A 23,162-nucleotide genomic window follows, 5' to 3' on the forward strand; every position below is an offset into this window, starting at 1 on the left:
GATTAGATTACTTACCGTGTGGAAACGGGCCCTTCGGCCCAACGAGGCCACACCGACCCGCCGAAGTGCAACCCACTCAGACCCATTCCCCTACACTTACCCCTTCACCTAACACTACGGGCAATTTAGCATGGCCAATTCACCTAACCTGCACATTTTTGGATTGTGGGAGGAAACCGGAGCACCCAGAGGAAACCCACGCAGACACGGGGAGAATGTGCGAACTCCACACATGATTGTGCTTTTCCAGTGCCACACTTTTCGACTGATCTACAGCATTTGTCGTCCTCATTTTCTCCATCACTGTCGACAGGAGTAGTGCCAGAAGACGGGAGGATAGCAAATGTTGTTCCCTTGTTTAAGAAAGGGAGTCGGGACAACCCTGGTAATTATAGGCCAGTGAGCCTTACTTTGGTTGTGGGTAATGTGTTGGAAAAGTTTATAAGAGATAGGATTTATAATCATTTGGAAAGGAATAATTTGATTAGGGATAATAAACACGATTTAGTGAAGGGTAGGTCATGACTTACTAACCTTATTGAGTTCTTTGAGAAGGTGTCAAAACAGGTGGATGAAGGTAAAGCAGTTGATGTGATGTATATGGACTTCAATAAGGCATTTGATAAGGTTCCACACTGTAGGCTATTGCATAACATACAGAGTTTTAGGATTGAAGGTGATTTAGCAGTTTGGATCAGAAATTGGCTAGCTGAAGGAGGGTGATGGTTGATGGGAAATCTTCATCCTGGAGCTCAATTACCAGTGGTGTGCTGCAAGGATCTGTTTTGGGGCCACTGCTGTTTGTCATTTTTATAAATGATCTGGATGTGCGCGTACAAAGATGGGTGAGTAAATTTGCGGATGACATTAAGGTAGGCAGAGTTGTAGATCATGCTGAAAGATGTTGTGGATTACAGAGGGACATAGATAAGATGCACTGCTGTGCAAATGGAGTTTAATGCGGAAAAGTGTGAGGTAGTTCATGATAGACAATAAACAATAGACAATAGGTGCAGGCGTAGGCCATTCAGCTCTTTGGGCCAGCACCACCATTGATTATGATCATGGCTGATCATCCACAATCAGTATCCTGTTCCTGCCGTATCTCCATAACCCTTGATTCCACGATCTTTTAGAGCTCTATCCATCTCTTTCTTGAAAGTATCCAGAGACTTGGCCTCCACAGCCTTCTGGGGCAGAGTATTCCATATATCCATCACTCTCTGGGTGAAGAAGTTTCTCCTCAACTCTGTTCTAAATGACCTACCTCTTTTTTTAAATTGTGTCTTCTGGTTCTGGAGACTCAGTTACTCGTTCACTTTGAGAGGAGTAACAGGAATGCAGAGTACTGGGCTAATGGTAAGATTCTTGGCAGTGTAGCTGAACAGAGCCATCTCAGTGCCCAGGTGTATAAATCCCTGAAAGTCACCACCCAGGTTGATAGAGTTGTTAAGAAGGCATATGGTGTGTTGGCATTTATTGGAAGAGGGATTGAGCTTCAGAGCCACAAGGTCATGCTTCAGCTGTACAAGATACTGGTAAGGCCGCACCTGGAGTATTGCATACAGTTCTGGCCAGTGAATTACAAGAAGGATGTGGAAGCTTTGGAAAGGGTTCAGAGGAGATTTACTAGGATGTTGCCTGTTATGGAGGGAAGGTCTTAAGTGGAAAAGCTGAGGGAACTGAGGCTGTTTTAATTGGAGAGAAGAAGGTTGAGAGGTGACTTAATCGAGACCTATGAGATATTCAGAGGGTTAGATAGGGTGGACAGTGAGAGCGTTTTTCCTCAGATGGTGAAAGCTAACATGAAGGGACATAACTTTAAATTGAGGGGTGATAGATTTAGAACAGAAATCAGGAGTAGTTTTTTACTCAGAGATTAGTCGGGTGTATGGAACGGCCTGCCTGCAACAGTAGTAGACGTTAAGGGCATTTAAATGGGCATTGGATATAAATATGGGCAATACTGGAAGAGTGTAGGTTTGATGGGCATCAGATTAATTTCACAGGTTGGTGCAACATCAAGGACTGAAGGGCCTGTACTGTGCTGTAACGTTCTATGTTCTATGTTCTAACTTTGAATCGTACCTGCTGACTGACTTCTCAAAGTTCTTCCTCAGTTCTGGAGCTGTCTAACCCACAGGGCTGCTCAACTGCTCTTGAGTTCTATCAGACCCCCAACTACACAGAACCAATAGTTACCATCTCAGCCACCAGCTGAACAGCTATTTTCTGCATGGACTCTGCTTCTGTCTCCTCACTCCAACTAACTGTGTTCTGGGAAGATTTCTTCAGTGACCTCTGAACTGTTTTGAGTAACCTACTGAGAACCTCACTAAAAGCCCCACCCCTATTGCCAGGCAGAACCAAACATAAGTTAGGGAATAAGTCAAGAGGCTCCTAAAAGAGATATTTATATTACCTACAGTCACAGGTGACGTCCTGGAGGACTGGATGGTGGTTAATGTTGTGTCTTTATTTAAGAAAGGCTGTAAGGAGAAGTCTTGTAGAGCAGTGAATCTGACATCAGTGATGGTTAAGTCGTTGGAGCGGATCCTGAGAGATAGAATTTACATACATTTGGAGGGGCAAGGACTGATTAGGCTTTGCATGTGGGAAATCATATCCCACAAACTTGATTGAAGTTTTTGAGGATTTGACCAAGAAGGTAGATGAGAAAAGAGTGGTAGATGTTGTCTACATGGATTTTAGTAAAGTCTTTGACAAGCTTCCACATGGTAGACTGATTACTAAAATTAGATTGCATGGGACTCAGGGAGAGCTTGCCAACTGGATACAAAATTGGCTTGACAGTAGGAGGCACAGGAAAGTGGTGAGGGTTGTTTTTCGGTCGGAGGCCTGTGACCAGCAGTGTTCCACAGGCTACTGAGTCCACTTTTCTTTTGGTCATTTATATAAATGATTTAGATGAGAATTTAGGAAGCATGGTTAGTAAGTTGGTGGATGACACCAATATTGGGGTATGGTGGTCAGTGAAGAAAGGTATCTAAGATTACGAAAGGATTTTGATCAATTGGGACAATGGCAGTTGGAGTTTAATTTGGATAAATGTGACATGTTGCATTTTGGTAAAAATAAACAAAGGCAGGACTTGCATAGTCAATGGTAGGGCTTTGGGTAGAGTTGTCAAACAGAGAGACCCGGGGGGTTCTGGTACACAGTTCTTTGAAAGTTGCTTCACAGGTAGACATGATGGGAAAGAAGCCATTTGCCACACTTGCCTTCATTAGTCAGAGTATTAAGCATAGAAGTTGGGATCTCAAATTGTGGTTGTACAGAACATTGGAGAGGCAACTTTTGTGGTATTGTGTTCTGGCCGCTCTGCTATAAGAGGGACATTATTAAATTGAAGAGCCTGCAGAAAAGATTTACAAGGACTGGGGGGTTTGAGTTATAAGGAGGGACTGGATAGGCTGGGACATTTCACTGGAGCGGAGGAGATTAAGGGATGACCTTTTAGAGGTTTATAAAACCATGAGGGGCATAGATAAGGTGAATAGCAAAAGTCCTTTCCTTAGGGTAGAGGATTTGAAAAATAGAGGGCATATTTTTAAGGTGAGAGGAGAAAAATTTAAAAGAGACCTGTGAGGCAAATATTTCACACAGAGGGCTGTTCGTATGTAGAATGAACTGCCAGAGAAAGTGTAGATGCAGGAACAGTAACAACATTTTAAAAAAAACATTTGGATAAGTACTTGATTAGGAAAGTTTGAGAGAGATATGTGACAAATGCAGTCAAATGGGACTATACTTTGGGAACTTGGTTGGCATGGATGACTTGGACTGAAGGGTCTGTTTGACTCTATCAATCTATGACCCCCAATATTGTCAACACCAATCTGATTCATATCAACCAACCAGTCTCCAAGGACACTGGGTTGTTGTAGAATCATAGAATACCTACAGTGTGGAAATAGGCCATTTGGTCCATCAAGTTCTTGCATGGTCTCCAAAGAGAATCCCAACCAGACCCACCCCATCTCTGTAACCTTGCATTCTCCATGGCTAATCCACTTAGCCTGTGCATACCTGGACAATTTAGCACGGCCAATCCAACTAACCTATATATCTTTGGACTGTGGGAGGAAACTGGAGCAACTGGAGCACCTGGAGGAAACCCATGCAGACACGGGGAGCATGTGCAAATTCCATACAATTGCCTGAGTGTGGAATCGAACCCAGGTCCCTGGGGCTGTGAGGTAGCAGTGCTAACCATTATGCTGCCATGCCACCCGTACATGCATGTTTTAATGCAGAGCTATAGATAGTGCTGATGGAGGCTGTCTTTCCATTAGATGGCTGACCAGGAAACTTTCATACTCTTGAGGCCTATCAGTGGCAAATGTTGGAACAATTTACAAGTTGACACTGAATCTATTTGGCTGTGTTGTGAATGTAACATCTTTGGTCAGGAGCTCCTGGAGTGGGACTTGAACTTGATGCTTCTGGATTGGAGGCAGTGGCACTACCAGCAGTGCCACAGGATCTTCTGAACAGCTTATACCATATATTCTCAGTTTAGTACTAAGGTATTGTTGTCCTGGAAAATGATTAGCATTCTAAAGTATTGTTTTGTGATTGATTTTCTATTATTGCAAGATTCAAATGAAATCTGACATACTGAGTTGTCTACAGGGTGAAAATGATTTTTTTGGGGCACAGTTTCATTGGGTGACTAGCTTTGATAACACATTTTTCCCAGTTGTCCCAGTTGGGCGGCACGGTGGCACAGTGGTTAGCACTGCTGCCTCACAGCGCCAGAGACCTGGGTTCAATTCCTGCCTCAGGCGACTGACTGTGTGGAGTTTGCACATTCTCCCCGTGTCTGCGTGGGTTTCCTCCGGGTGCTCCGGTTTCCTCCCACAGGCCAAAGATGTGCAGGTCAGGTGAATTGGCCATGCTAAATTGCCCGTAGTGTTAGGTAAGGGGTAGATGTAGGGTTATGGGTGGGTTGCGCTTCGGCGGGTCGGTGTGGACTTGTTGGGCCGAAGGGCCTGTTTCCACACTGTAAATAATCTAATCTAATCTAATCTAATCTAATCTAAAACCATACACTGAGAATTCAATACATGCTGACCCTAACTTGTCCATAAAAATAAAGATGCCAATTTCCAATGACTTTCTATCCAATTATAAGTGAACAGATTATTATTATATAAGTTAGCTCGCTGAGCTGGAAGGTTTGTTTTCAGATGTTTCGTCACCATGATCAGCGACAGTCTCCGGTGAAGCACCCACCTTAAGAAACCAAGACCTATAAATAGAGAGGTGGGACAAATCACCAGCACTTCACCAGAGACTCTCACTGATTATGTTACCTCGTCATGGTGACAAAACATCTGAAAACAAACCTTCCAGCTCAGTGAGCTAACTTACATATTTATTATTAATCTGAGCTACAAATCTTCTCAAAAATTGTGAACAAATTATTGTCAAACCCAGTCACTTAGTCCATTGCTTTAACCAACAGATTATTGCAATGACTTGGGAATAGAGAATAAGAGACAAAATAATTCCAGAACTTCAAAGTGGAGGAGACAATCATTATTTTATTATTTTTTGGAGGTGAAGGACCTCACAAAAAAAATACAAACACTGCAAATGAAATTCCATACCATTTTAATGTAAAGACCCTGTGATAGATAGAATGCCAAGCCTGCAAGTCAGCAATTGAAGTTTACAAAATCCAGCGTTGCTGTTGAGACAGCAGCACATTTAGGAATATCAATGACAGCTGAAGATGGGCAAGGCCTGCTCCATTGTTCGTAATTTGAAACATTCGTGACCACAGGCTCTTCAGATAAAAATGTGAAACGAAAGAGCCCATGCAAAAACTCTTTTAAACAAACTAACCTATGTCTACATTAGCATGTTTGTCAAATTAACTCTTCGACAGTCTATAACACTTAGGTGGAGATCAGACAGAAGAAAAGATAAACCACAGATAGAACAGACAGCCTGCACAGACCAGCTAAAACAGCTTTGAAAAAGACAATGATATTTGAATGCAACAATAAGAGCTTAGAAAACAATTTAAGAAATGGGCTGATGTTTCTCAGGCACTTGAAAAGATGCTAGCAATTCCTGTATTACATTGTGCTTTTTTTCTAGCTGAACAGAAATTGACTTGATGTTGCGCATAGAGACACCACCCGAAGCCCCTTCACTCCTGTTCTATGATGCTCTGGTGCAATCTGCTAGCAAAATAGCACCGAGGAACTGGCGAAGAATACCTTCTAAATCTGGGAACAGGATTGATTGAACAGGAGAGATTCCTTGGAGAAATGTTGGTTTCCCAATGTACAGGCAGTTCTTTAGACCTACAGCTCATTTCTAAGTTATTAGCTTTCACTAACAAATGCACATTGTCACCGAGTGTCCTGGCTCAGTGAGATTGGGCTCCAAAGATGATGGGTCCATCATGGAATTCTAAGTTCCTTCTAATCCACGCGCTTAGATCATTCAACTCCAGAATCCAGAGACATCAGAATCTTCTTGTTAGAATATTGTCGCCCTTTGCAGTTTTTGTATTTTTCGTATTAGGTAGAAAATATTTCTTGGAATGGCTAGGAATATTCCTCATTGATGGAGCTGCTGCAGACAGAGGCTCACACTAATAAAATGAGATGGTATGGGTTCAGCAAGGTATTAGTTTCATTAGTACCCACTTTTACTTGGAGCTGAGGCTGTATTCAGTATTCCTTAAATCAGGCAAACCTATAACTTGCCGTTAGTCGTCACAATTAGGTTACATGAGTGTGCGTGCGTGCTCTCACTTTAAATTGAAATTGACAAATGAGTTACATTTTCCTTTCTAACCTTTGGTTGCATCAGTTTTTTTTTAAGTAGACCTGATTTCCAAAACTGTACCAGCCTGGGCAGTTTCAGTCCAGCAGCCAAAGATGTACAATCCAGATTCACAATGTACACTTCCAATGTGGATCTCAAAGTCTTGGCCCTTGTCAATAGCTGTCGTGCCCTTGAAGATGACAAATGTAAATCTCAAAACAAGCCATCTAATCAGAGGCTAATTTGATTCATTCTCATGAGGCCTCACTGACAAGGGCAACATTTATTGCCTGACTTTTCTTATCCTTTGAAGGAAACAGTCCAATGCACTTTGCAACTTGCTGGGCTGCACAACTGGGAGATTATTAGCTTGAGGCTGGAGTCACATATAGGACAGCTCAGAAAAAAAACAATAGGTTTCCTTCTCTAAAGGACACCAGGGAAAGAGCTTCTCTGACAATTTGACAATGCCATGGCTGCCTTCATTGACACCTATTTCCCAACATCGTGTTCTTTGCACTGAATTTAAATTCTCAAACTCACCCAAGTTGGGACTGAAATAATCTTCTCTAGATTATTAGTGCACCCACTACATTGCTACATATAACCACACCACCACACCTTAACTTCTTACCAAGGGTTACCTACCTTCCACTGATTCGCATACAGTTCATATCCACCATTGTTTCTTCTAGACTTGCTGCCTTCAATTATTTTTATCTCGTGAAACCAGTTTCTCCAAACGATGAAGATTTTGATCACAGAAATATTGAAAATAGGAGAAAAAGTAGGCTTTTCATCCCTTTGAACCTGCTCATCCATTCCATGTGTTCATGGCTGATGATCCAACTCAGCACAGTCTTCCCATTTTCTCCCCATACCTTTAGTCCGAAGGACAACATCTAACTAGTTATTGAAATCATTCGGCATTTTTGACCTCAACAGCTTTATGTAGCAGTGAATTCCACAGGCTCACCATTCTCTGGCTGAAGAAATTTCTCCTCATCTCAGTCCTAAGTGATGTACCTCATTCCATAAAACTATGACCCCTGGCTCTGAACTCCCTGATCATTGGAAACATCCTTCTTTGTTTACCCTGTCTAGTCCTGTTAGAATTTTGTAGGATTCTATGAGATTACACCCCAGGACACCTCACTCCTCTAAATTCCAGTGAATAAAGTCTTAACCAATCCAGCCTCTCTTCACATGTTTGTCTTCCCATTCCATCATGGTCAGAACTGCTCAAAATAGTGTTGGCCAACCTACACTAAAAGGAGTTATACTAATATCAGATGAATTCGCGGTTTTTTAAAAAAAAATCACAGCAGAGAACAAATAGATAAATAAGTCTATATGAGTGTCCATTTTGTTCAGTTAGCCTATGGTTGTGAAGAGTTCTTTAGTTGAGTTGGGTACAATTATCTTCCCCCCTTCCCCACTCCCCCCCACCCCCCACCACCCCCCCTCCCCCCCCCCCCATCGTTGAGAAGTGAAATGAGGAGTGTGACCACATAAAGAGAAAAGAGCTTGAAATCAAGAAAATTGTTCCAAATGCTTATTCCGCTGTTTTCCAGGTCAACTGAGCTTGAATTTAGCAGATATTTTTCATGGTTAACTAATCAACCCTGAAATCATTGCTACCCAAAGAATTTCAAACTAATTTTCTACTCTTTTATTGAACCTTCTGTGAAGAAGAAGCACTATTGCCTGTCCTGGGTTGAGGGTTTTGTGTGGAAGACAGCTAATGATCAACAGCAATTGCTGCTGAACTTCAACGCAGTTGAATTATTACTGTCAATATTGGTGGCCAAAAACCTTGGCCAGAGATTTGTTATGGATGGGACCTAGAAACTGTGTAAAATCTTCACTGCAGCATTGAGTTAAAGGGGCTTTCTCCAGTTTTCAGTGTTTTGGCTAAACGTTCGAGCTCAGTATCTCGACAGCTGTCTCGGAAGACTAGCCTTAGTAATGTCAGTGAACCATTCCATCTTCAATAGTTTAAAATAAAAACTTACATTGTCTCATTTGACATGACGCCACTGTCTTGCTTTACAAGGTGCTCAGAAGAACTGTTTCATATTTGAAATCAGAGCCAATGCCCAAGCTGTGTAAATAACTTAAACAAAGCTCTTTTGAAAAATTGTTACAGGAATATAGGAACAGGAGGAGGTCCTTTAGCCCATTGAGACTGTCCTACTGTTGAATATGATCATGGCTGATCAAATATTTGAATGCCTTTTATCCACCCCTTCCCCATAATCTTGAACACCACTATCATCAAAAATCTGTCAATTTCTACCTGAAACATACTCCCATACCGAGCTTCCACAGCCCTCTGTGGTAGAGAATTCCAAAGATTCGCAACACTCATGGTAAAATTATTTGTTCTCAGCTCAGACCTAAGTGGTATCCCTCTTGATTTTCAATTATGCCCCAGATTCGCTAACCAGAGGAAACATCTTACCAGCATTTACCCTTTATTATTTTGTAGGTTGGAATGAGGTGTCGTCTCCTCCTTTGATACTGTAGAGAACGCAAATCCAGTTTTCCAAATATCCCTTCACAGGACAATAACAGCATCCCAGGAACAAGTCAGGTGAACCTTGTTCGCCCTCTATGGGAATAATATCTTTCCTGAGATAAGGAAACCAAAACTGCACACGGTCCTTTTGGCGCAGTCAAGCCAAACTCCTATACAATTGAAGCAAGGTATCAATACATCTGTATTCAAATCCACTTGCAATAAAGACCAACATTCCACTGACCCTCCTAATAGCTTGCTACACCTGAATGTGAACCTTCGATCGCTTACCAAGGACACCCACATCCCTTTGTACATCTACACTTCCCAAACTCTTACTATTTAAGAAATACGCTGCACATCTGTTCCTCCTGCCAAAGTTGATCTCCTCACATTTTTCTACATTAGATTCCATTGTGATGTTCTTACCCGCTCACTAAGCCTGTCCAAATCCTCCTCAATTTGCTTTATATATTCCTCACAACACACATTCCCGCTTAGCTTCGTATCACCTGAAAAGTTTGAAATATTATATTTGGTCCCCTTCTCCAAATCATTGATATATATTGTAAATGGCTGGGGAGTACTAATCCTTCCCATATCCCACTAATTACATCTTGTCAATTCAAGAAAGATCCATTTATTCTCACACTCTGTTTTCTGTATGTTAGCCAATTTATACCAATACTTTCCCTCCCTTTCGTGTGCTTTAATCCTTCTAATCAGTCTCCTGTATGGAATTCATGAAAAGTCTTCTGAAAATCTAAATATACTACATCCATATGATGGAGCAGACTTAGGTCATTCAACATATCAAATCTCCTTCACCATTTGCTCATGGCTGATATATTTCTCAACCCCATTCTGCTGCCTTCCCCCTGTAACCCTTAATCCCCTTACAAATCAAGAACGTATCTACCGCTATGTTAAACACATTCAATGACTTGGCCTCCACAGCCTCCTATGGCAATGTGTTCGACACGATTCACCACCCTTCAGCTGAAGAAATTCTTCCTCATCTCAGTTCTAAAGGCTCTTCCCTTCACTGTGAGGCTGTGCTTTCAAGTCCTATTCTCTCCTACCAGTAGAAATATCTTTTCTAAGTCCACTCTATCTGGACCTCTCTGTGAGTTTCAATCAGATCTCCCTCCTAAACTCCCATGAGTACAGATCCAGAGTCTTTAACCGCTCCTCATGTGACAAGCTCTTCATCCTGGGATCATTCTTGTAAACCTCCCCTGAAATGCAGTATACTCTTCCTTAGATACGGGGTCCAAAATTGCACACCATATTTCAAATTTGGTCTGATCAGAGCCTTATACAGTCTCAGTGGTACATCCCTGCTCTTGAATTCTGGTTGTCTTGAAAGGGACGTTCCGGTTCCCTTTATCAATTGTGTTAGTAATATCTTCAAAAAAATTCCAACAACTTTGCTAAACAGGAGTTTCCATTCATCAATCAACCCTGAGAATGCCCAACCAGATCATTATCATGGCTGTAATTTCTTATGTGCCCTTATGAATAGTAAACTGAGGTTGGAAATATTATTACTAATAGAGGCACCTGGGTTGACTGGACAATCTCAATCTAGGTTCCCAAGAAGAATGAAATAAAATTGAAATTGAAACCAGGTCAAAGATTTGAAATTATAATTCATTCCGAATATAACTCTAGCAAGCTGAGTCTCACTGGGTTACACAAGCTGAAAGGCCAAACTACATGTGATTGTTCAGACTTTGTTTATTCTTTTACCTAGCAGTTATGAAGCATCAATCCAACCACTTAATCACGGGTATTTGGTCTTATTGGATGCAGGTGCAGCTAACCCCATCAATGCGGGTCTGTACAATTCATTGCTTTCCAACAAAAACCACCCCTGACAATACAACTTGCACTCTAACCCCTGGGTAAGAAACAAAAAAATCACTGTTGTTGATTTGTGGGGCAGGAGCACGATTCTACTTCCTTTATAAGGGTCGTTCAAATTTTTTTTTTAATCAAGTAAAAGGCAGGTGTCCCCATCTGACAGGGACACAATAAACTGGGAAAAATATAAATAACATTCCCAGGGTTTTATAATGAACTAGAGTTCACCACCACCACTGCCCCATTGGTGACCACTGAACCGCTCAAGCATTGCCAATGGATACGAGAGTGTGGGCATAAGCAAGAGAGGAGATGCAACACAACAAGGAGCTCAACTCTTACCAGCATTCAGTCGTCACAGCTCATTAAGGAGCAAAACCTAGTTAGAGAAAACAACACTAATTACAAACAAGCTCCTGAGGAGATACTGCTCCGAGTGCTGCACCATCCCTAAACCAGTTCAAAGATGGGTGGCAGGTCCCATTACTTTCTTCCCTGCACTTCCACCCCATATTACAGAATTGCAACTTTGAACAGATGGCAAATACAGGCTTTACACAGAGCAGCTCTTGATCACCTTTGCCAGTTTACATGCTCTACACTTTTGGCTGTGGGCCCACGGTAATCAACCAAATCTGCATGTTGTAATACAGGATATTTTGAACCATTTCAGGACTGATGCAACATAGGTTTCCAGGATTTACGCCACCAATATCCTCAACTTCAAATCAGTCCCCCTGATTCTGCCAGGAAAACACTTTCCTGCTCTATGTATCACTCCCAGTTATAAGGCCTGAAAACTGTCAAAATCATGTTGCATTAGTATGAGCTGGACACAGGCCTCCAAAACCTGGATGCTTAGTAACAGAAAGAAAGAACAAAATACAGAAACTAAGAAGGAACTAAACCTTGGCTGACCTAAATGGAAGAATAGTCCTTCAGAACACATTGAATAACAGGCTTATTCTCCTCCTGTTACTGGCTCATTCCTTAGTTTTCAAGAGCATAAGGCATCAACAGTATTTTTCGTATTCGTGGGTAGACTAGACGGTGACCTCAATCTCAGTACAATACTGAGCAGAGCACGAGCATACTCAATACTAGTTACTTTTGGCAACCCATTTCATTTTTAAACATGAGAGTTCTGTGAGGGAGGATGAAGGCCAGAGTTGTGGTCCACTGGGTTTTCAAATGCTGACTTGTCCCAGTTGGATCTTTACAGTGTCACGGATCTTGAACCAGTGGGTTCCATTCCTTCTTTTCTTCCCAGAACCCCATCCCTAGATTTCCCCTCTCAACACGTAGAGTTACACCACTGTACTAATGGTGGAGGAGGCCTCTGATTTCCTCTGCTTGCTAGGCAGCGACTTCAAGTACTCAAGATGTCGTCTTGCGTCTTCTTGATTCTGTCTCACGTAGTATACCAGGTAGGAGATGACCATGGTGAACCAGCCGAACATGGTGATCAGCATGGCCACGTCGGTGGTCTTTTTGTGAACGTTACAGAAGTTCACGTGGTGTGCGACCTCCAGGAAAGACTTCTTGGCGTGCTCCTCGGGGTAGGCAGTCGCACAGATGATGTCATTGGACAACCCGATTTTAATGTTCACCGTCTTAATCATTTCCTGCAGCCTGCAATCACAGAACCAGGGGTTGCCTGAAAGTTTTATACTGGCTTTCAGTCTACTGAACACGTCCTCGTTCACTGTCTCCAGTTTATTGTGTGAGAGATTCAGAATCTTCAGGCTTTCATTCAGACCGCGGAATGCTCCAGTCTCCAAGTGCTGAATGGCATTATTGGACAGATCCAGTTCCTCCAGCTCCCGCAGATCCTTGAAAACATCGCGTGGAATAGACGTTATTTGGTTGGAATCAAGGTAGAGCTTCCAAGTATTATTTGGAATGTCCTTGGGGACCTCTCTCAGGTGCATGTCACTGCAGCGGACAATCAACCTCTTCTCTGGCTCGGCACAGTAACAGCCTTTTGGGCATGTTGTCGCTGAGTTAAAGCAAAAGGTCATCAGAACAAAGCTTTGCAAAAGCAGCCACATGGCGACAGAGTGCCGCAGGAATCGGTTCCTCAGCTCCATTCTGCGGCATCAGCATATTCCTGGAAATCCTCCGATTCGAAAACACAGCCCAGTCTCTGTGGGACCTTCTGCGAACACGCTCTTCAATCTGAAAGGTGGGAAACAAACAAGTTTAGTAAAACCCATGGTCTGAATTGATATTTGTCTCTCTGCATTCCCAAGAAGTACGCCCAACATTAAAGACGCTACATTAATTCAAGTTGCTGTCATCAATTGATTGCTGTTGGTATTTTTTGCTCCTGGATTTTAATTCTATTAAAGGAAAGGTTTAGTTTAAATTACTTTTCCAAAACTCACACAAAGTGCTGCAGATGCTGGAATTCTGAAACAAAAGCAAATTAGTCAGCTGGCCAGGCAGAATCTCTGGAGAGACCCCAAGTTAATGCTTCAGATTGATGTTTCAATGAATAGTTGTCAAACTGAAACTGCGTTTATCCAGCCTTGACCTTTATTCCCAATACCCGCATTACAAATACATCAATTTTTAAAAGACTTTATTGTTTCTTTTTTAATAAAGCAGATTTCCTACGCTAATATACCCCTGCCATTCAGCTGTTCTTGTTCATTCATAGGATTCAAACAAGGACAGTGTTGGTCACTGGGTTCTTCCAGCTTACTCTGTCATTCAACAAGATCAGGGCTGGTCTGATTTTAACCTCAACTCTACATTCCTGAATGTCCCTGATAATTTTCCATCCTCTTTCTCCTCAAGAATCTATCTCTGCCTTAAAATATTTAAAGATTATGTATCCACTGCCATTTGAAGAAGGGAATATTAAAGTCTCACAAATCTCGAAGAAATGTTTAAAACGGGCCCCCTCTCGATGTTTTAAACTATGACCCTTAGTTCTAGATTCTCTCAGAAGAGGAAACATCCTTTCAATACCACCCAATAAAGTCCCCTCACGATCTCATGTATTTCTATTAAGTGATCTCTGACTCTTCTAAACTCCAGAGGATATAGAGCTAGCCTGTCTAGACTTTCCTCAAAGGCAATGTGCTCTTTTCAGTTACTGGTCTCCTGAACCTTCTCTGAACTGCTTCCAATTTATTAACATCTTTCCATAAATACAGCGATCAGCACAGTTCACAGGACAGGATGTGGGTATTGCCTGCTAGACCAAAAAGTATGGTAGACTGGTTAGCAAGATGAGATCACATGGAATTCCGGGAGTGACAGCCACCTGGATAAAAAAACTGGCTTGAAGGTAGGAAACAGAGGGTGGTGGTGGAGGGTTACTCTTTGGACTGGAGGCCTGTGACTAGTGGTGTGCTGCAGGGATCAGTGCTGGGTCCACTGCTTTTTGCCATTTATATAAACGTCTTTGATATAGGAGATATGGTTAGTAAGTTTACAGATGATACCAAAATTGGAGGTGTAGTGGACAGTGAAGAAAGTTATGTCAGAGAACAACAGGACCTTGATCAGATAGGCCAATGGGCTGAGGAGTGGCAGATGGAGTTTAATTTAGGTAACTGTGAGGTGTTGCATTTTGTTAAGACAAATCAGGGCAGGATTATACCATTAAGGAAAGGTCCTGGGGAATGTTGCTGAAGAAAGAGACCTTGAGGTACAGGTTCATAGTTCCTTGAAAATGGAGTTGCAGGCAAATAGGATAGTGAAGAAGACATTTGGTATGCTTGCCTTTATTGGTCAGAGCATTGAGTATTGGAGTTAGGAGGTCATGTTGCGGCTGCATAGGACATTGGTAGGTCGCTTTTGGAACACTATGTTCAGTATGGTCTCCCTGGTACAGAAAGATGTTGTGAAACTTGGAAGGGTTCAGTAAAGATTTACAAGGATGTTGGTAGGTTTGGAGGATTTGAGCTACAGGGAGAGGCTGAATCGACTGGGGCTATTTTCCCTGGAATGTCAGAGGCTGAGGGCTGACCTTATAGAGGTTTATAAAATTATGAGGGGCATGGATAGGGCAAATAGCCAAGGTCTTTGTTCCAAGGTAGGGATAAAAAAAACTAGAGGGCATAGGATATATGAATAGGAAGGGTTGAGAGGGATATGGACCATTTGCTTAGGTTATCTGGTCAGCATGGACAAGGTGAACTGAAGGGTTTGTTTCTGTGCTGTACAACTCTATGACTCTATCTATTGTCCATTCCTAATTGTTCAGAGGGCAGGTAAGTTTCAACCACATTGCTGTGGATCTGGAGTCACACGAAGGCCAGACCAAGTAAGGACAGCTTCCTTCCCTAAAGGACATTAGTGAACCAAATGACTTATTCCTGACAATGGAATCATGCATATCATTAAACTCTTAACTCCAGATTGTTTTTAATGAATTCAAATTCTGCCATCTGCTGTTGCAGGGTTCAAAGCCAGGTCTCCAGGACATTACCTGGGTCTCCGGAATAATGAGTATACCACTAAGTCATCGCCTCCCCAGTAAGAATATTGCCGTGATGTCACTGACGGAGAAGGCCTTCTGTACCCCAGAGTAACTCCAATCCTTTTTAGAGTATTGCAATTTTTCACTGGTTGGGAAAGCCAGTCCTGCACTACTGAAGCAATGAGCTAAGCCAGCTCATATGCTTCCAGTGGTCAAAGAAGTACAATTTACAAAGAAAATATGCAGAGATGCAAAGGTTTATAGAGGGAGTTGACAAGCCAGCTCAATTGTTTACTCCCTTCACCACCGATGCATTCTGACTGCAGTATGTACCATCCAAACTGCAGCAACTCACTGAAACATCTTCGACAGCCAAATCCACCACCTCTAACCCCCTTAAAGGACAAAGGCAGCTGAACACCGCAAACCTCTGCATGATTGCCTCCAAGCCACAACCTGGCTTAAAACGACATCGCTGTTTCTTAACTGCTGCTTGGTCCAAATGCTGGGACTCCCTTCCTAACAGCACTGTGGGTGACCTTCTCAACATCACTGGGGCAGTGATAGAAGAAGAAGGTGACTCACCACCAGATTCACAAGGTCATTGAGGGATGGGCAATGAAATGGTCAACAATGTCCACAAAAATATTTTTAAAAGAAGGGCCATACAACTGCATGTGTTGGCAGACTCAGTCGCTGGAAACTCTGCTCTAATGCTATCGATGCTCACAGCACGTGGAGTACCTCCTACAACATGAGTCCTCTGAAAGCAAGTTATCATTTAAAAAAAAATACATTATTTGTTGCATTTTCTATTTTGCAATTTGAGAAGACAATTTACCCAATGAGCGCATGATACAGCTGCAAAACTTAGATGGAAAAGATTCTTAAAACATCATTGGTATTGGCTGGCAGGGAAATGGCAGAGGGGACAGGACTGAAGATTCCCAACCAGTTGGCATGGGCAGTGTAAGTTACTGATAGGCAAGGCAGAGAAACTCGTACATTAACATCAGCGTATTAGAATGCTTTGTGCTCTGGGAAGCCAGTCTGTCAACAGCGCAGGAACCTGCCAACTTAAGTGCAAGTTTAAACAAGCAAGCTGATCCTTGAAACTCCCTTGGTAAGCCATTGGCAAAGTGAAGCAATGCTGAACATCTCAGATTGCATCTCTAGCATCAGTGATGAGACAGAAATTGCTTCCCCTGAGTGGCCACAGAATAGTGAATGTCCCTGTGCAGTCAACTTGCTGTGGATCACTGTGGAGATGAGTACCCATTATGGTTCTTCCCCTTCCCTCCCATTGTGTTGGGCAGAACATCCACAGAAGATATGAGAAAGCCATATCTGTTGCTATATTTTCTGCCAGGGTTTCTGCAGCTGTTGGCTAGTGTGAAATGTTCCTTCCTCACACTGGGAAATGTTAATACCTCCATTGATGAGAGAAATGGTGCCTTAATTCATTCTGGTGAGCCGGTAACAACAGGAAGCTGCAGGATGTGGCATTGAGGCCTGAGAGTTGCTAATAGGATGGTTCAACCTGCTGTTGTAAATTGGGCTGAAGATCTGAGGAAATTGCATAAAAAGATTGTTGGCAGTCCCTCAGGAGACATCATGGGAGGCATTAACCATGGGGTCATAGAGCAATGCAGCACAGAAAAGGCCCACTGAATCAACACTAATCCCACTGTCCAGCACTTGGCCCATGGTCTTGTGGTGTTGGTTCAAGTCAACTATCATAAGCCCCAAAACATATAAAAATCCTTCCAGTTGACTGCAACAAAATAGCTTTCTCTAAATCTCAAAGTGTCCTGACTCCTACTCCAATCCTCACATTGTCCATCTCTTTTGAGCAAGAATACCAATTGAGAAATTACTTGTGCAAAATTATGGATAATTCAGTAGTTGCAGATTTTCTTATAATGAATTGCATTGAAATTGCTCCAAATTCATTATAAAATGTTTTAAGTCTTTCTCTTAGTATCTTCAAGTTATAAAGTGAAGAGTCAAAATCACCTAATATAAGAAAATTGCAAAAATCTGACTTTTCAAAGCATATATTCTCATTTTGTAAATCGAAATGTTCAATGAGGCACCATTGAAATCATTCCAGCTAACATTGTGATTCTATAATTCCAGAAACGGATTATATGTCTGTGATTATTACATTGACAACTGTGTTACCATCTTATGAGTGCAGAGGATCGATTATGATAAGCATTAACCAAACATTGAAATATAATTTCTGAAAAGATTTTAAGGCCTTGCCTTAGCTTGACCCCGTAATGAAAAGTGATTCAAGATGAATTATATGCAGAATAAGAGTGCATTGTGCTGTTCCTCCATTTTAACATCTTAAAGTCTTCCTGGAGCTACTGTAAGGTCCTTTCCCAGGCTCCTGGCGATAGTCCAATACAGCAACAGCAAGAACGACATTTGTACATTCATCTAGTGTTTTTCAAAACCACTGGATTACAGCAGTTACAAAGTGCTCTATACCCAACAAAATACTTTTTGAGCACAGTCACTTTGGCAATGTTAATAGAGTCATAGAGATGTACAGCACGGAAACAGACCCTTCAGTCCAACTCATCTATACTGACCAGATATCCTAACTCAATCTAGTCCCACAAGCCAGCGCCCACCCCATATCCCTCCAAACCCTTCCTATTCATAAACCCATCCAAATGGTCTTTTAAATGTCAAAATCGTACTAGCCTCCACCACTTCCTCTGGCAGCTCATTCCATACACACACCAACCTCTGTGTGAAAAAGTTGCCCCTTAGGACTCTTTTATATCTTTCCCCTCTTACCTTAAACCTATGCCCTCTAGTTCTGGACTCCCCCACCCCAGGGAAGAGACTTTGTCTATTTATCCTGTCCATGCCCCTCAAGATTTTATAAACATCTATCAGGTCACCCCTCAGCCTCCGACGCTTCAGGGAATACAGCCCCAGCCTATTTAACCTCTCCCTATAGCTCAAATCCTCCAACCCTGGCAACATTCTTGTAAATCTTTTCTGAATCTTTTCAAGTTTCACAACATGCGACAACCAATTTACACACAGTAAGCCCCCACAACAAACAAAGTGAGAATGGCCAGAAAATTGTTTTGTGATGTTAATATTAATCAAGAAGACACTGGGGATAACTTCCTACTCTTCTCTGAAATCCAACCATCGGATCTTTTACGTCCAGCAGAATGGCTTCAGTTTAACATCTCTAAAAGTTGTTAACAGATCAAACCTTCGAAAGTGCAGTATTCCATCAGCACTACACCACAATTTCAGCTTCAATTTTGTGCTCAGGCTCTACCACTGGACATGAGTGTAACCTTGGGATTTAGAGACTGGAGACCAGAGACCACATCATGGAGGGTTGAAAGTAAGAAAGTAGGTAAGGAGCCCACATGGGCCTTCCCTCCCCACCTGCATGCAACAATCAGGCAAGTTGTGGTCCTAGTAGATAGGGAGAAGAGAAATCAAGGCAAAGATTGGAAGTTGCATTGTGCATCATTCTCTGAAGATATTCTACTTTTGCAATTTAAGCTAAGCCAATAGAAGAGGGTTCTGCTCATAATACTTAAGCATAGCTTTCTGTAAATTTGCAAGTATCTGAAACACCAATATTCTTAGCTTTCGGTGATTTGGTATTTACTTACCTGATGTAAATGCACTAAAAATGAACTTTTCAAAACCTCCAGACCCACATAAGTTACAGGACAATGAAGTTATTGAGTTTGATCATAAAGGTTAATCTTTGCTGATAAGATTGTCATGATGCCAGGGATATACCTAACCCAAAGCCTGTTATTTGGGTGCTCATGCCCCAACTTTAAAAGTGCTTTCCTAAATTTAAGTAAATTTTCCTTTTTGAGTCAACAGTTTGTGTTTGAAAATTCTCCATTGTCTGCTGCCATCCTTCCCTACCCAGAATTAAGGGTGGAAACTGTCTCACTGTCAACATGGTATATGTTGTGGTGGGGTTGATCAGAACCATCTGAGATGCTTTTCACTGCCACTGATCCTTCTTAGGGGTTTTTTAATCAAATTACTGGCAGCTCACCATCACCTCCTCAAGGGCAATTAGGAACAGGCAATAGAATACTGGCCAGCCAGCAATGTCTATGTCCCATGAGTGAATATATTTTAAAAAGCCTTCAGGAGAAAAGAGGCTAAATCTGGATAAACAGAACAGATTTATTACACAATGGTTAGTTACATCACATCTAAGCATCATGCTTGTCTCTCATGGGACATCAGGTTCAAGAGTAAGCACGCATCACTATTGGGTGCCTGGACATACATGGTTCTCCGGCTTAGAACAACACCTGGTTAGCTTCTCCCAGGAACAGTCCTTTATACCCTGATGGGTGGAGGTTATTTTATAATGTCAGTTAACTCTTTCAATTACCAACTGCCTTATACAATGTACCCCATAGGTATTGAAAACTTGTCCAACACAAATAGAAGTGAAATGCCTCTGTGTTCACTCCCTGGTCTGTGTTGAAGGTAACCAAGGTTAAGTTGGCCAATTCAGACACATGGGGGACATAGTATGAGGCAGAAAGGCAGGTAGAGAATACAGCTTTTCCATCAACACAGACTGAACTGTGAATCCTTACAGTGTTTACACTGACTGGAGCTCTAACCTTAGACAAGCTAAATCCACTTATTTATATCCTCAATGTGCTAAGTTCATTCTATTTATACCCTCAAAGAGGACATGAGTCAGACAATGATCACGATCTTGTGACTGTAACAGTATGTGAGGTCAATTTCTGTTCCTCAGGGTGTTAAAGATTTAGGAATTCGACAGCTAAACAGTTATTTCCAAATAATACATCAGAGAGCGATAAAAGCAAAACTTACCTAATTATGAGTTAGCATGGACTGGGCAGGTCTGAGCAGCCTTTAGACCGCTGTCAGTTAGCTGGCAATACATTCTCAGCCCTCTACGTAATGCACAGCCCCCTTACAGCCCTCAGTCTCCACCTCTCATAGGCAGGCTGGCACTTTCAATATCCAGCTTACAAAAGGAAAATAAAACTTACATTTACACTGCCCTTTTCACCAGCTTCTGACTTCCCAATTATAGCCAATAAAATGTCTGATAAGTGCAGTCAATGTGATGAAGGAATCACTGCAGCCAATTTACTCACAGTAAACTCCCAGAAATAGCAAGGTGGTAGTGACCTGATTATCTGTCTTTAACGATGTTGATTGAAGTCCATGTTAATTTATTTAGTGAGTTTGATTTTGGCCAAGACACTAGAAAGAACTCCGCTGCTCTACTTTGATGAAGTATCAGTGGAAAAGTTTACCACTGTAACTCTTGGTACCCACCCCAAAAGGTGTCAGGAACAATTGCATACACAGGCATATCCCACACATCAATCCTTCCCACATCCATGACTACTTCTGTAACCTCTCCAGTCAATGCCAGGAGCTTGGCATCACTTTAATTGCACTAAGCAACAGAGAGGAAAGGAAATCATGATTTACCAGCCACAGCTCATCCCAATTCCCAAGCTGTGCTTGGATGTCAGTCTCTGTGAGATTTTCTTCCAGTGCTACTTCTTCAGCATGATCCAGTATGTTAGGGCCAAGTCAAGTGAGTCCCTGGACTGCCTGGATTGTACACAATGTAGTTCCCAAAATTCTTAATCACAGATTCAATGGCTTGATTCTGACATTGAGGAATAAAGTTTGTCTTAATTATTTAATACAAAGTGGATTTTTTAATCCATTATGTGTTATTTAAGTAATTATTACAAACAATTCTCTACATGAGACGTAACTGAGAATTTCACTTCTTGAAGAAATCCATTTATATACCATCAGCATTTGGTGAATTGTCTCTATCTTGTGTTATTGAAGAAACTGTTGATAAATCACAGACAAAATTAATTCAAGAACTTGTAACCGGTTAAGGACAGCACAGACTTAAATTGGATAATCTGAATGACATAACAGTCTTGTGGTGTCTAATTGTAACACAAATGGGGTACATGGATTTGACTTACTTAAAGATTTCCAATGGTTTATTTACAGCTAAACCAGTACAGATATTATAAAGTTAAAAATCAAACAACACCAGGTTATAGTTCAAAAGGTTAATTTGGAGGCACTAGCTTTTGGAGCGCTGCTCCTTCATCAGTTGGTTGTGAAGCATGACAATAAGACACAGAATTTATAGAGAAAGATTACAGTGTCATGCAACTGAAATGATATATTGAACAAACCAGGATTGTTATTAAGTCTTTCATCTTTTAGAATGGGATACTGATTTTGGTTCATTAAGATGTAAATTCCAGAACTTCTTTTAAGTCACATTCTCAAGATAACTTAAGTGTTTATAAAACAAAGGTGATATCTCTGGTTATGGTAACCTTGAATCCAGGGTATGGCTTTCAAGTGTGACATAGCAACACAGAAATCTTGTTTTGTTTTATCCCACACTTCAGGACAAGTGATGTAATAGTGTGAATGATGTATCTGATTAGATCATCTGGGATAATGTGGTAACAGCGTCACATGGTTCACACCCATTTGGCACACATGTCCCTGAAAGTCTGCCCGGATACTGCGTTCCATTACGAGAAATAATTTCTTCATGTAGACCAAACAGGTAGCACATGGCACTCAGCGTGTCTGCCACAGACATACCCGAAGTGTTCTTTACCTTTCTGACCATTGGAAATTTGGGGAAAGGGTCAGTGAGCAAGATAAACTCCTGCCCATTCATGGGCGATAGGTCAGTGGTGATTTTGGATGAAGGAACAGATGAGACCTCATGAGGGTGTAGAGGTTACTTATGTTGCTGTGGCTCATGGGTCTGACATGTCTCACCCACCTTCACTAATCTCTCAATGCCACCCTTCACCAGGAGATAAAATTACATGCCAGTCCTCTCACCCTATTCTGTGCCCATTTGTCCTTGTGGTAGAGAGTTTTACAAACAAATACTTGATCCCTGTAAAAACCTTTTAAAAATTTTGCAAGTTGCCATGACCATTGGATGCTGGGATAACACCAGTGTTCCTTTTTTGAAAAGTACTGTTGATGTCCACTTGAGAGGTCCGTAGTTAAACATCACACACAAAAAGCTATCTCAGGACAGCAATGGAGTATGAAACTCATTTTTGTGGTCAGTTTTGGGGTGAAACTGCATTGAGCAGAATAACTTCAATGGGAGAAAGAATGAGAATTGTTTGAAGCAAAGAATGAATGGAAATATCTCACATTATATTGCATGTGAGCTAAGACACTTAGTGAGCTTTCCAGTAATAATAGTAAAAATTCTGCATGCAGTGTCTATGGCCACTGCCAGTGATGGTGGTATAATCGTTCAATTTGTCACAGAAATACTTCTTACAAATTATTAGCTCTTGGGGTGTAGTGGCAATGCCCCAGCCTTTGGCTCAGAAAGTCAGCATTCAGGTTCTACCTGTAATGGAGGTGTCTGGACAGAGTCAAGTAAAATTATATATCTTTGTCAAATTGCAAATTAACCTTCGAAGCCGGGTC

At 41.7% G+C, this 23,162-nt stretch overlaps 1 protein-coding gene across 2 annotated transcripts in view; it reads right to left on the bottom strand.

Annotated features, from left to right (window-relative positions):
- Positions 1-8,290: 8,290 nt before the first annotated feature.
- The window catches only part of lrrc3ca (leucine rich repeat containing 3Ca), a 65,312-nt gene continuing 50,440 nt past the window's right edge, over positions 8,291-23,162 (bottom strand). For both annotated transcript variants that reach the window (XM_072561415.1, XM_072561414.1), the window contains exon 2: positions 8,291-13,375. In XM_072561415.1, coding sequence (XP_072417516.1) covers positions 12,505-13,287 — 783 coding nt within the window. In that variant the 5' untranslated portion in view covers positions 13,288-13,375 and the 3' untranslated portion in view covers positions 8,291-12,504. The remainder of the gene's footprint in view (positions 13,376-23,162) is intronic.

Source organism: Chiloscyllium punctatum, chromosome 42, assembly GCF_047496795.1.
Source record: "Chiloscyllium punctatum isolate Juve2018m chromosome 42, sChiPun1.3, whole genome shotgun sequence".
Classification (NCBI taxonomy): domain Eukaryota; kingdom Metazoa; phylum Chordata; class Chondrichthyes; order Orectolobiformes; family Hemiscylliidae; genus Chiloscyllium; species Chiloscyllium punctatum.